Source organism: Larus michahellis, chromosome W (genome assembly GCF_964199755.1).
Source record: "Larus michahellis chromosome W, bLarMic1.1, whole genome shotgun sequence".
In the NCBI taxonomy this organism is placed as follows: domain Eukaryota; kingdom Metazoa; phylum Chordata; class Aves; order Charadriiformes; family Laridae; genus Larus; species Larus michahellis.
In genome coordinates, this window is record NC_133929.1 from 18,647,995 (window position 1) to 18,661,093 (window position 13,099).

The 13,099-nt window shown below is 44.8% G+C and overlaps 1 protein-coding gene across 17 annotated transcripts in view; it reads left to right on the plus strand.

Annotated features, from left to right (window-relative positions):
• Positions 1-13,099, plus strand: part of LOC141735525 (lens epithelium-derived growth factor-like) — a 115,148-nt gene continuing 102,049 nt past the window's right edge. For 5 of the 17 annotated variants that reach the window (XM_074568468.1, XM_074568466.1, XM_074568476.1 and 2 more), the window contains exons 1-2: positions 33-599; positions 999-1,181. In XM_074568468.1, coding sequence (XP_074424569.1) covers positions 1,110-1,181 — 72 coding nt within the window. In that variant the 5' untranslated portion in view covers positions 33-599; positions 999-1,109. Of the gene's footprint in view, positions 600-732; positions 1,182-13,099 lie in introns of those variants that run through there. The other 12 variants (XM_074568467.1, XM_074568465.1, XM_074568469.1 and 9 more) reach the window with 7 other exon arrangements.

Sequence of the window (13,099 nt, forward strand, 5' to 3'; positions counted from 1 at the left end):
AGCCGCCACTGCCTCCTCTACGGAAGTGCTTCTCTTTCCCCTATTCCCAACTGTGAGAAATACCACATCCCCTCCTCCCCTCCTCCCCTCCTCCCCAAGCAGCCGTGAAAAAAGGAATGAACGATTTCATCTGCTCTATAGGGGGAGAACACAAATTAGGGTATCTTTCCCTTCTCTAACGCAGGAAGACAATATCACTTCTTTCTTTTCCCCTTTAGCCTTCTACACGCCCACACGAGAAGGGATTAAGCTCCTTTCAGCAGGGCTTGCTTATTTTTATTTCTCTTTTTTCCTGTTTTTTTTTGATTGATTGATTGTTTGTTTGTTTGTTTTTCTTTTCGCTCCGGTTAGTATCAACAAGCTTTCTAGAGGGAGAGAGGGAGCATAGTGGTATTTTCTACCGCAGACTGAAGTAAACTGTGGAACCGGACATGAATGTGGTAGAAACTAGACTGCAACGGTTGAAGCTATGGGGGAAGGGCAAGCAAAATTTTGTTTCTCCGCCCCTCTTCCCATTCTGGCGCGTGCGCATATGTGTGGGGTGGGGGTAGATGATACGGTGGGAGTACTGTTGGCTTCGGGGAAGCTTTAGTGGAGGGGTGTGTATATATATATGTTGTATTTATATATGTATATTATATAAAGCACGTTTATATGCGTATGGTGTTGATTGCATGGGGAAGGGGAGTGAGAGCACGAGCAGAGGGGGAAGTCACGTGTGTGAACGTAAGCAGGTTGGGATGAGGTTGGGGAGTGCTGTGCATGGGCGGAGAGGGATCTCTGGGGGTCAGAGATGAGGTTGGGTGGTGTCTGCGCTTGGAGGGGGTCTGTGCGCGTGAGTGTAGGTGTAGGTGTAGGTGTATTTGACAGCTTGGTTTCAGTATCCCTCTTCTAGCCAGAAGGTGGAAGGGGAGGATAATGACATGGGGTGGGGGCTGCCCTTGGTGGAGCGCTCTGTTGGCATCCTCTTCCTATCCCCTGCTGTTTTTAACCTCTAGCAGTGTGATCTTGAGCGGCTGGAAGCACCTCGGTGGCGGGAAAAAGAGGTGCAGATCCCTCCCTCCACCTTATTCGTCTCGTAGCAACAGGCGTCACATCGCTGTGAAAACATGAGTGGAGATTTCAAACCCGGAGACTTGATCTTTGCTAAGATGAAAGGTTATCCCCATTGGCCAGCCAGGGTAAGACACTCTCTCCTCTATATGCAGGCTGCTGCTACCTCTTTACCTGTCCTTTTTTTCCTCCTCATCACCTTTTCTGCTCTTCCAGTTTTGTGTCGAGAAGAGTGTTTTCAGACACCTATAGAGAAGAAAACAGATAAATTGTGTCATGCCTCTATCTTGCCAATGTGTGTGTGGGTGTGTGTCTGTGTGTGGTAGCACTGCTGTTGCTGAAAGTGACTTCTAAATCACACTGCAGATCCCACACTGTGGTTTGTTCTTGGCTTATGGTACTTTATAAGTCTCTCTTTTTTTGACATGTAGCACTGTCTAGTAGTCATTAGGTTTTTTAAGTTGTGGAAGGGCAGCTTGAATTCTATATGTGAAGATATGTATTTGGCTTGTGTTAAAGTCAAGCAGTAATTTTTGAGAGTCTTAAAATCTGGAAATGAATTAATAGCATTTTTAGGAGGAAAAAGCCCTACTGAACTTCGTATTTATTTCTTTAAAGCTTTCTATATGTCTGCAGTGGGTTGACCCTGGCCAGCAACTAAACACCCACCAGCTGCTTGCTCACTCCCCTTACAGCAGGATGTGGGACAAATTAGAAGAGAAAAAGTGAGGAAAAACATGTGGGTTAAGAAAAAGACGGTTTATTAAGTGAAGGAAAGGGAGGAAAAAAACCTGGAAGTGATGGAGAAGCAATCGCTCACCACCTCCCACCAGCAGACTGACACTCAGGCAGTCTCCAAGCAACGGCTACTTTGGAAAGACCAAACCCTCATTTTTTATTTTTTTTATTGCTGAGCATGACTTTATATGGCATGGAATATCCCTTTGGTCAATTTGTGTGAACTGTCCTAACTGTGTGTCCTCCCAAATGCTTGCCCACGTCTAGCCTATTCCCTGGGGGGGGAGACAGAGTGGGGAAAAAGAGAAAAAGCCTCCACGTTGTGCAAACGCTGTTCAGCTATAGTCAAAATATTGGTGTGTTATCAACACTGTTTTAGCCACAGATCTAAAACACAGCACCATACGGGCTGCTATGAAGAAATTCCCCATCCAGATCCAGTACAATGTCTTTTTGTGACGTGTAGATATTTTCAAATAGAAAATCTGATACTATGTTTTTGTGATAAATCAACAAAAGTACTTGAGTTTTCTCATAATGTAAGTTAATTTTTAGAAATGAAGACTGCTATACCATTAGCACAACAAATTCTGAGATTGTACAAGAATGAAATGGTACAGAAATGCTACTGCCAAATAGCCGATCCTTTGTGATAAAAAATCCTTCCCAAAATCTTAAGTTTTGGTGGGAGTACTCTTGACTATTAAAGTTAGCTATTCCTATTTCTATAGAGTAGGTTGAAGGAGCGAGTATGTAATAAGTCTTCCAGTTCTCTTTCCTGTTCTCCCTGCTCCCTTCAAGACTCACCAAAGCACAGCTAACAAAGTCAGTCAACAAGCACAGCAGCTTACGCAGAAGGGCGCAAAGAAAAGGGCCTTAGCTGAATTCATACCAGAGTAAACAGTTTCAAGTATGGTGGTTCTAGTCTAAGGCAATTTATACAGGAACAAATCCTGCTTCACTGCTCCCAGGAAACCAATTGACCCACCTTTGGGGAAATGTGCCACCTAGAAGGCTGTGCTAAGTTCTCACTAGTCATTGTGCCTGTGTCATATCATGCAGAAACACCACCATGCCATTCAGAAAGGTTCATCATATATTTTCCCCTGAAAGTGAATGCAATAGCGCTACTGCAATATTAGAGCACATGCATTTCACTAGGTTCATAGTGTAGTTTGCAGGGAAAACTTACATTTATTTACTTACAATGTCTATATAAAATAATTAAACATATAACAGAGGACAGAGTAGATATTCAATCAAACTGGTTTTGTAAGATACTCTGAAGGTGCTTTCATTCTGATCAAAAGGTCAGTGCTTTGTGTCCTGATCCTGCAGTCGCTTAACACTTGCTTATCTGAAGGTCATGATTATTCCACTGAAGCTCCATACCTGTGCATGTGTATGAGTTTGGAAAATGAAAGGCCTTACCTCCAGATTCATGGAAGCATCTTTATGCAAACTTGGAGTAAGTTCAACCCATTTAAATGCTTTCCTGATCCGGGATAGTGGTGATCGGCCTAGTTTACATATCAAATAGGCAAATCATGGCATCACTGAAGCCAGTGGCAATACCATTGCAAATTTCAAGGGGAACAAGATTTGACACATGGATATAAACATGGATATAGAATACTGTTCTTTTAAGAAAATGTACTACTGTATACCTTCTTATGGACAACGCAAAATAGGAGTTAGTGTTGAGTCACCAAACTTGCATGGGGTATGGTGGCTTTAAGCCATGATTTTTGCCCTACCAACCCAGGATGTTATTCAAGGGGTTGGAAATGCTACCAATATAAACTAAACTGAATGTACGTAAAGGATGTAGAGGTAGAATGGCACCTTGCATGTAGAATCTCTGTTATTCAATTTGATTAATTGTCCTTCCCTAACTTTAAATTAATGCTATTGCCTATTAAATATAAACACGCCTCTCTGTAGCTTGTATTGAAATACAATATTATTAATCAATGACAGCTTCTCAACAAAGATAGATAGTGCAGAAATATTTGCAAATTAACATATAACCCATCTCAGAGAATTAGACATGTATATGCTCATCAAGTAGAGAAGCTTTATATCATTACCATCTATGCAAAAAGTAATAGCACTAATAGGTAGAGAAATGCTAATTTCTGTAAGCAAGCCAACTGATACGCTAGAGCTGTCTCTTTGGAAAATTCCAACTAATTTATGGAAGGTGCCAGAGTCATTTTACATACTGTATTTGCACCATTTGTGTGCAGCTGCCAACAAACAAATGAAAAAGAAAATAGCCAAACATAATTTGTCTCTTTTTTTAAAACAAGAAAGAATATTCTGACATAACACCTTGGTGATGGTTCATTAAGAAACTCTTGAAATGTTTCAAGAGAAATATTCAAAGCTAATGCCTCGTGCTGTGTAAATTCCATATAATATTAGGGAAACTCAGTATAATTACAGCAATTATATCTGTAACTGGTATACAGCTCTGGGATAATTTTGCTTGTGTAACAGCATTCCTGATTAAAAATTAAAGAAAAAATTAAAAATTATGCCCTATGTGTCAGCCTTCCAGGGGATAATATTTTCTCTTAACAGAGCACTTATTGAGTGAAATTAGTCTGTATCTAGACTTCTCTGGACCAACTGTTCTAAATAAATGCTAAATTCTTCCATGGAAAGGAAGTATTAATAGCTAACAGTTTCACAACAACAAATAAATTATGCAACCACCACAGGCAGAGAAATAACCCCTTGATATAACAAAAAGAAGCAGCTGTGTAAATAACACACCTGAGAAGCTTCCACAGGCTCTGAGTTATAGAGGCTTCTTTGTGTTAAAAAAAAATAAAAATAAACTGACCATCAATAGGAGTAAGGTCAAGATTTCAGGCTCGGTGTGTGTATTTCACGGCATCATGCTGTAATGACTATAGATAATGTCCAGTGTTCACATGGCGATATTAGCACTCTCATTTTACACACGGAAAAGAAAAAACCCCAAACATAAATATATTTGGGTTCATCTCACTGCTCAGTTTTCTGGTTTGGTTTGTTCATTTGAAATGTCTCATTCTTACTTGTCTGGCAGGCTCCTTGGTAAGATCAAAGAATCACAGAATGGATCTTTCCACACTCTGAGAAGTGTGTTGCCTAGCACGTGATTCTGTGCATTAGTCATGGAGGCCTGGTTCCCATTCTCCAAGCTGCCTGTCATTAGTTAGAAGCCTCTGTATTTGGAACTACTTGGATAGATTATTCTGTGCAATCTGTCTTAATGTAATCATTGTTCTAGCTTAAAATTGAACAAAGCTTAAAATTCAATAAATTTCCTATTTTAGAATCATAGAACGGTTGAGGTTGGCTTTTGAATATCTCCAAGGAGGGAGACTCCACAGCCTTCCTGGGCAACCTGTTCCAGTGCTCAGTCGCCCTCACAGTGAAAAAGTGTTTCCTGATGTTCAGATGGAACCTCCTGTGTTTCAGATTGTGATCATTGCCTCTGGTCCTGTCACTGGGCACCACTGAAAAGAGCCTGGCTCTGTCTTCTTTGCACCCTCTGTCCTGGTTTTAGCTGGGATAGAGTTCATTTTCTTTCTAGTGGTTGCTGTGTTTTCAGATTTGGTGTGAAAGGAATGTCAATAATGCATATTGTTTTAGTTGTTACTAGGTGATGTCTATACTAGTCAAGGACTTTTTTCAGCTTCCCATAGAAGCTGAGAAGGAGCATAGAAAGAAAAATAGAATGGCCAATGGAATATTCCATACCATAGACGTCATGCTCAGTATAAAAATGAGAGTTGGCCGGGGGGCGGGAATCGGCAGTCACTGCTTGGGACGGGCTGGGCAACCAATTCACCAGGTGGTGAGAGCAACTTGTGCCTTGTATATTCTTTTACCATTATTATTGTTATTTTCCTTTTCCATTATTGTTCTATTAAACTGTCTTTATCTCAACCCACGAGGGTTTATTTTTTTTCCCTTTCCCCTCCTTCTCTCCCAACCCTTCTGGGGGGGCAGGGGGAGCGAGCAAGCGAGCAGTCGTGTGGTCCTAGTTGCTGGCTGGGGTTAAACCATGACACCCTCCCTTCATGTATTTATATACATTTATCCCCCCGAGCCTTCTCTTCTCCAGGCTAAACAGACCCAGCTCCCTCAGCCTTTCCTCATAGGAGAGATGCTCCAGTCCCTTAACCATTTTCGTGGCCCTTTGTTGGACTCTCTCCAGTAGCTCTATATCTCTTGTACTGGGGAGCCCAGAACAGGACACTGTACTCCAGGTGTGGCCTCACCAGTGCTGAGTAGAGGAAAAGGATCACCTCCCTCGACCTGCCGGCAATACTTTGCCTGATGCCGCCCAGGATACCATTTGTCTTCTTTGCGGCAAGGGCACATTGCTGGTTCATATTCAACCTGGTGTCCACCAGGACCCCCAGGTCCTCTTCTGCAAAGCTGCTTTCCAGATGGGTGGCCACCAGCATATATTGGTGCATGGGGTTGTTCCTCCCCAGGTGCAGGACTTGGCACTTCCCCTCGTTGAACTTCATCAGGTTCCTGTCAGCCCATTTCTCCAGCCTGTCAAGGTCCCTCTGGATGGCAGCATGACCCTCTGGCATATCAGCCACTCTTCTGAGTTTTGGTGCTGTCTTCAAAGTTGCTGAGCGTATGCTCTTCCCCATCATCCAGCTCATTAATGCAGGTCTTGATCATGACTGGACCCAGCATTGACCCCTGGTGTACGCCGCTAGTCACTGTCCTCCAACTAGACTTTGCACCGCTGATCACCCTCTGGGCCCGACCATTCAACCAGTTGTCTGCTCATCCAGATATGTTGGGGATCCCGAGTACAGTGCTCACAAGTTTGAGCTGCACATTTCTGGAGCAAGTGGATATTTCCCGAAGGAACTGTGGCCTGTGGAGAGCCCATGCAGGAGCAGGTTCTCCTGGCAGGAACTGTAGCCCGTAGAGAGGCCCCATGCTGGAGCAGGAGAAAAGTGTGATGAGGTAGGAGTGGCAGAGAGGAACTGTTATGTACTGACCACAACCCCCCATTCCCCATCTCCACTGCACCACTCGGGGCAGGAGGGAGGTAGAGGACTTGGGAATGGAAGAGTGCAGTTGAGGCTGGGAGCAAGGGGTGGGGGGAAGATGTTTTAGGTTTTGTCTTTGTTTCTCACCATCCTGCTCTATAATTTCAATTGGCAATAAATTAAATTAGTTTTCCCCAGGTGCCCACCAAGCCGCGCTCTCTCTCTCACTCCCCCTCCTCAGCAGGACAGGGGGAGAAAATAAGATGATGAAGCTTGTGGGTCAAGATAAGGACAGGGAGTTTGCTCACCAATTACCGTCGCGGGCAAAATACACTCAACTTGGGGAAGATTAATTTAATTTATTGCCGATTAAAAATAGAACTAAAACCACCTTCCCCCCACTCCATCCCTTCTTCCCAGGGTCAACTTTGCTCCTTCATTCCCAACTCTTCTAACCTCCTTCCTGCCCCATGAGTAGCGCAGTGGAATGGGAAATGGGAGTTGCAGTCAGTTCATAACAGTTCATCTCTGCTGCTCCTTCCTCATACTGTTCCCCTGCTCCACCGTGGGGTCCCTCCCACAGGATACAGTCCTTCACGAACTAATCCAAACTGAGGTGGGCCAATAACTCCACACAACACACCACCTCTCCTGAGCAACCACCAAATCATTGGACTAAATGAACTCAATGGACATTTTATATGGGTGGCCCACAAACTAAGGGAATGACGTCTGTGAGCGAGAATGGAGGGATGGTTAATGAGGATGTATTGGATAGTGTGGGTCTTGAGCATGGCACAAATGGTATGGAATAAGGGGCTAAGGTTGTTCTTGTTTTGGCTGGGATAGAGATAATTTTCTTCATAGTAGCTTGAATGGTGCTATGTTTTGGATTTGTGATGGAAACAGCGTTGATAACACACCGATGTTTTAGCTGTTACTGAACATTGCTTGCACAGTGTCAAGGCCTTTTCTATTTCTGGCTGCGGACATTGTCTACCTAGACTTTCGAAAAGCATTTGACACTGTTCCCCGTAGAATTCTCATGGAAAAACTGGCGGCTCATGGCCTGGATGAGCATACGATCTGCTGGATCAAGCACTGGCTGGATGGGCAGTCCCAAAGAGTGGTAGTCCAATGGAGTTAAATCCAGCTGGCGGCCAGTCACAAGTGGTGTCCCTCAGGGCTCAGTGTTGGGACCATTTCTGTTTAACATCTTTATTGATGACCTTGATAAGGACATAGAGTGTATCATCAGCAAGTTTGCAGATGACACGAAGCTAAGCGGGAGTGTTGATCTACATGAGGATAGGGAGGCTCTACAGAGAGACTTGGATAGATTGGACCGATGGGCCAATGCTAACGGTATGAGCTTCAACAAGGCCAAGTGCCGGGTCCTGCACTTGGGCCACAACCACCCCATGCATCGCTACAGGCTTGGGGAAATGTGGCTGGAGAGCTGCCTGGCAGAAAAGGACCTGGGGGTTCTAATTGACAAGCGGCTGAACATGAGCCAGCAGTGTGCCCAGGTGGCCAAGAGGGCCAATGGCCTCCTGGCTTGTATTAGAAATAGTGTGACCAGCAGAAGGAGGGAGGTGATTGTCCCCCTGTACTCAGCACTGGTGAGGCCACACCTTGAGTATTGTGTCCAGTTCTGGGCACCTCAATACGAGAGAGATCTCGAGGTGCTGGAGCGAGTGCAGAGGAGGGCAACGAAGCTGGTGAAGGGCCTGGAGAATAAATCTTATGAGGAGCGATCGAAGGAGCTGGGACTGTTTAGTTTGAGGAAGGGGAGGCTGAGGGGAGACCTCATCGCTCTCTACAACTACTTGAAAGGATGTTGTAGAGAGGTTGGCGCTGGTCTCTTCTCACAGGTAATTAGCGATAGAACAAGAGGGAATGGGTTCAAGCTGCAGCAGGGTAGGTTTAGGCTGGACATTAGGAAAAAATTCTTCACAGAAAGAGTGGTCAGACACTGGAATAGGCTGCCCAGGGAGGTGGTGGAGTCACCATCCCTGAGTGTGTTTAAGAGTCATTTAGATGTGGTGTTAAGGGATATGGTGTAAGGGAGAACTTTGTAGAGTGGAGTTGATGGTTGGACTCGATGATCCCAAGGGTCTTTTCCAACCTAAATGATTCTATGATTCTATTTCTCACACTGCCCCACCAGCAAGTAAGCTGAGGGTGCACAAGAAGTTGGGAGGGGAAAGCTGACCCCAAACTGACCAAAGGGATATTCCATACCATATGATATCACTCTCAGCAGTCAAGGGAAAAGAAGTAGGAAGGGGAGACACAGCTAACAGAAGCAGGAAACAGATGTAGCAGTTTGTGCAGCAATCTCTGCATTGTTCTTTGTGAGCTTCTAGATCTTCTGGGGACAGGGTTACAGGATCATCAAGGGAACTCCTATGAAACCTCTAAGAAACTTGAGGTTTCCTGCTGCTGTCAGGTAAGGATGGGGTAAGGGGAGCAAAAAGGGTGTGGACCAGAGGAAGCTCTAGCAGCTTCTAACAAGCTTGGTAGCTGCCCTTGACCCAGGGTGCCTGGAGCCTTTGTTGCAGCTACACCCTGAGTAGGGAGGGTCAAGCACCTGCTTAGCAAGTGCCAGGCAGAGGCCTCTGTAAAAGCCATGTTCAGTGCAGCAGCTTATACAAAAAGTTGCAAAGAAGGGGTTCTCCTTTTAATTCAGACCAGCCTAAGTGTTTTCACTTACAGTGATGTGTCATGGTTTGGGCCAGGTTGGCCAATGACAAGACAACAGATGCTCTCCCCCACCTCTCGCTCCAAGGAGAGGAAGAAGAGAGATAAAGAGATTTGTGAATTTAGAAAAAACTAAACTGCTTTAATGAAATATTAATAATAAAATAAAAAAAGGAAATAATTAAATAGATACAATATATACAAATATACACAAAACCATATCAAGCTCCCAGGGAGATGTCACTGGCAGGCACTGAGAAAGTTCCAGACTGGACTCAGTGACAAATGGGAACTGGGACACACTGACTGGGGTCAAAAGGCATGCGCATGAATGAATTGGACTCAATGATCTTTATGGGTCCCTTTCAACTTGAGATATTCTATGATTCTATGAATAAAAGAATTACTTTTGTAATTCTATACTTTGCATCCTAGCCTCTCTCCTCCATCAACACAGGCCACTTGCAAAATTTTCATGACAAAGGCAAGTAAAATAACACCAGCTTTTACCTGCCCTCTACTATAAAGCTGCTTAGGGAGACCCATACTGGAGATCCTTTTCTGCTAACTCCTATCAAAGCAAAACCAGACTCAGCCCTTCATAGGATATGAAGCATATGAGCTCCATACATTAGCTGTGCCTGTAAGCAGAACCAAGTAACATCTCTAGAACACCATACAGAGATGCAGAAACAGTATAAAACCAAACCACCTCTGGTAGATTTAATTTTATGGTTGGGTTGACCTTCTCTGGATGCCAGGTGCCCACCAAGCCGCTCTATCACTCCCCCTCCTCAGCTGGACAGGGGAGAGAAAATATAATGAAAGGCTCATGGGTTGAAATAAGGACAGGGAGAGATCACTCACCAGTTACTGTCACGGGCAAAACAGACTTGACTTGGGGGAAATTAATTTAGTTTATTACCAACCAAATCAGAGTAGAGTAATGAGAAATAAAGCCAAATCTTAAAACACCCTCCCCCCACCTCTCCCTTCTTCCCAGGCTCAACTTCACTCCCAATTTCTCTACCTCCTCCCCCTGAGTGACACAGGGGATGGGGAATGGGGGTTGCAGTCAGTTCATCACACATTGTCTCTGCTGTGCCTTCCTCCTCACGCTCTTCCCCTGCTCCAGCATGGGGTCCCCCCCATGGGAGACAGTCCTTCAAAAACTTCTCCAATATGGACCTTCCCACAGGCTGCAGTTCTTCACAAACTGCTCCAGCGTGGGTCCTTTCCACGGGGTCCCAAGTCCTGCCAGCAAACCTGCTCCAGCATGGCTACTCTCTCCATGGGGTCACAGGTCCTGCCAGGAGCCTTCTCCAGCGTGGGCTCTCCATGGGGTCACAGCCTCCTTTGGGCGCATCCACCTTTTCTGGCATGATGTCTTCCATGGGCTGCAGAGTGGATATCTGCTCCACTGTTAACCTCCATGGGCTGCAGGGGGACAACCTGCCTCACCATGGTCTTCACCACGGCCTGCAGGGGAATCTCTGCTCCGGCACCTGGAGCACCTCCTCCCCCTCCTTCTTCGCTGACCCTGGTGTCTGCAGAGTTGTTTCTCTCACATATTCTCACTCTTCTCTTCTGGCTACTGTCGTGCAGAAACTTTTTCCCCTTCTTAAATGTGTTATCACAGAGGCGCTACCACCATTGCTGATTGGCTCAGCTTTGGCCAGCGACGGGTCCATCTTGGAGCCAGCTGGCTTTGGCTCTATCAGACATAGGGGAAGCTTCTAGCAGCTTCTCACAGAACTCACTCCTATAACCCCCTACTACCAAAACCTTGCCACGCAAAGCCAATACAGTTACTCCAGATCCAACAGACCACACCTAACTTTCAGTCTCTGTCATGATAAAGGCAATGGTCTTGTAGGGCATCTAAGAGATCATAAAGCTGTAGGTGCACATATGCAGTAGTGAAGCACGTTATAAAAATGTTAGTGTTACACTCCGGAGTCACATGTCCTTTGGAGTGCTTCCACGATGCAATGGATGCATCCTTATCAATAAAATCACAAGAGGACACATCATAAGTGGGAAAAAAGAGGTAACTACAATTTGCCTGTCTGTCTTAAAATGGTGCTTGGATCTCTGTCCAAATTTTCTCCACAGAGAATTTTAAAACAGTTTTGCAATTTGCTGTATGGCAGGGGTTTTCTTAATATGTTCAGGCCACAAAACGGCATCTTCTTTCTTCCTGTAATCTTCAACATATTTAGCTTTTTTGACATCATCTGTGTACCAGGCTGGGTAGCCTGCAGCTTCCTGCTTCTGGCAGAGGTGGAGTTTTATATAACATGAGAAAAGGCTGTTATTCCTCTGTTCAAAATGCTAAACTTCATAGACTTCCCAAACCCTGTAGCCCTTCTCCTGAAACTTTTTCAGTTCCAGGGAACATCAGGTGACCACAAAGGCTCACTCTTCACCACTGTGGGTGCCAAGGGCCTGGCAGGTTTCAGCACAAGTGCAGCACAAGGGAAAAAATAGCTTGCCATTGACCCTCATGGGAAGCACAAGGAAAAACAGCTCTCGATGCAGCTACACCTATTCTCACTCCTCTCTCCCAGCTGCTGTTGTGCAGCAGTTTTTACCCTTTCTTAAATGTTATCGCAGAGGCGCTACCACTGTCACTGATTAGCTCAGCTTTGGCCAGTGGTGGATCTGTCTTGGAGCCAACTTGAGCAGACTCTATCAGACGCAGGGGCTGCTTCTGGCATCTTCTCACAGAAGCCACCCCTGTAGCCCCCCGGTACCGAAACCTTGCCGTGCAAACCCAATACAGCAGTGTGCCCCAGCAGCCAAGAGAGCAAACTGCATCCTGGGGTGCATTAAACACAGTATAAGCAGACAGTCAAAAGAGGTGCTTATCCCTCTGTATTTAGTATTGATGCAGCCTCACCTTTAGTACTGTGTGCAGTTCTGGGCCCCACAATTTTAAAAGGTGTTGTGGTTTAACCCCAGTTGGCAACTAAGCACCACACAGCTGCTTGCTCACTTCTTCCCCACCCAGTGGAATGGGGGAGAGAATCGGAAGGATAGAAGTGAGAAAACCCATATGTTGAGATAAAGACAGTTTAATAAGTAAAGCAAAAGCCACACACGCAAGCAAAACAAAACAAGGAATTCTTTTACCCTTCTGATTCTCTTCCCCATCCCACTGTGGGGGGAGTTACCAAGTGGCTGTGTGGTGCTTAGCTGCCTGCTGGGGTTAACCCACAATATCAATGTATTTTTAAAGGATAATATATGCATAGTGCAAAACAGATTAATAGAGCCCCACATACTTACCACCTTAATATCACAGGTTTTGCTTTAGATGATTTCTTTAATGATTCCTTTTCAGAAATTAAGCATATTCTGAATTAATCTTGCCTAGAAGTGTGAAGTTTATTAGCAATCAAAATATCTCGTAGTATGTTTGCTATATTTGCATGCAGTATGAACATACACTTATAAAATTTACCTGGAGCCAAGGCATGCATTATAACATTTGATAACAGAAATGTCTCTGCTATGTATGACACATTATTGCAGGCAATGGGAAAATATGGGACAATTCTTTCCTTGTTAGCACAAAATGGCTT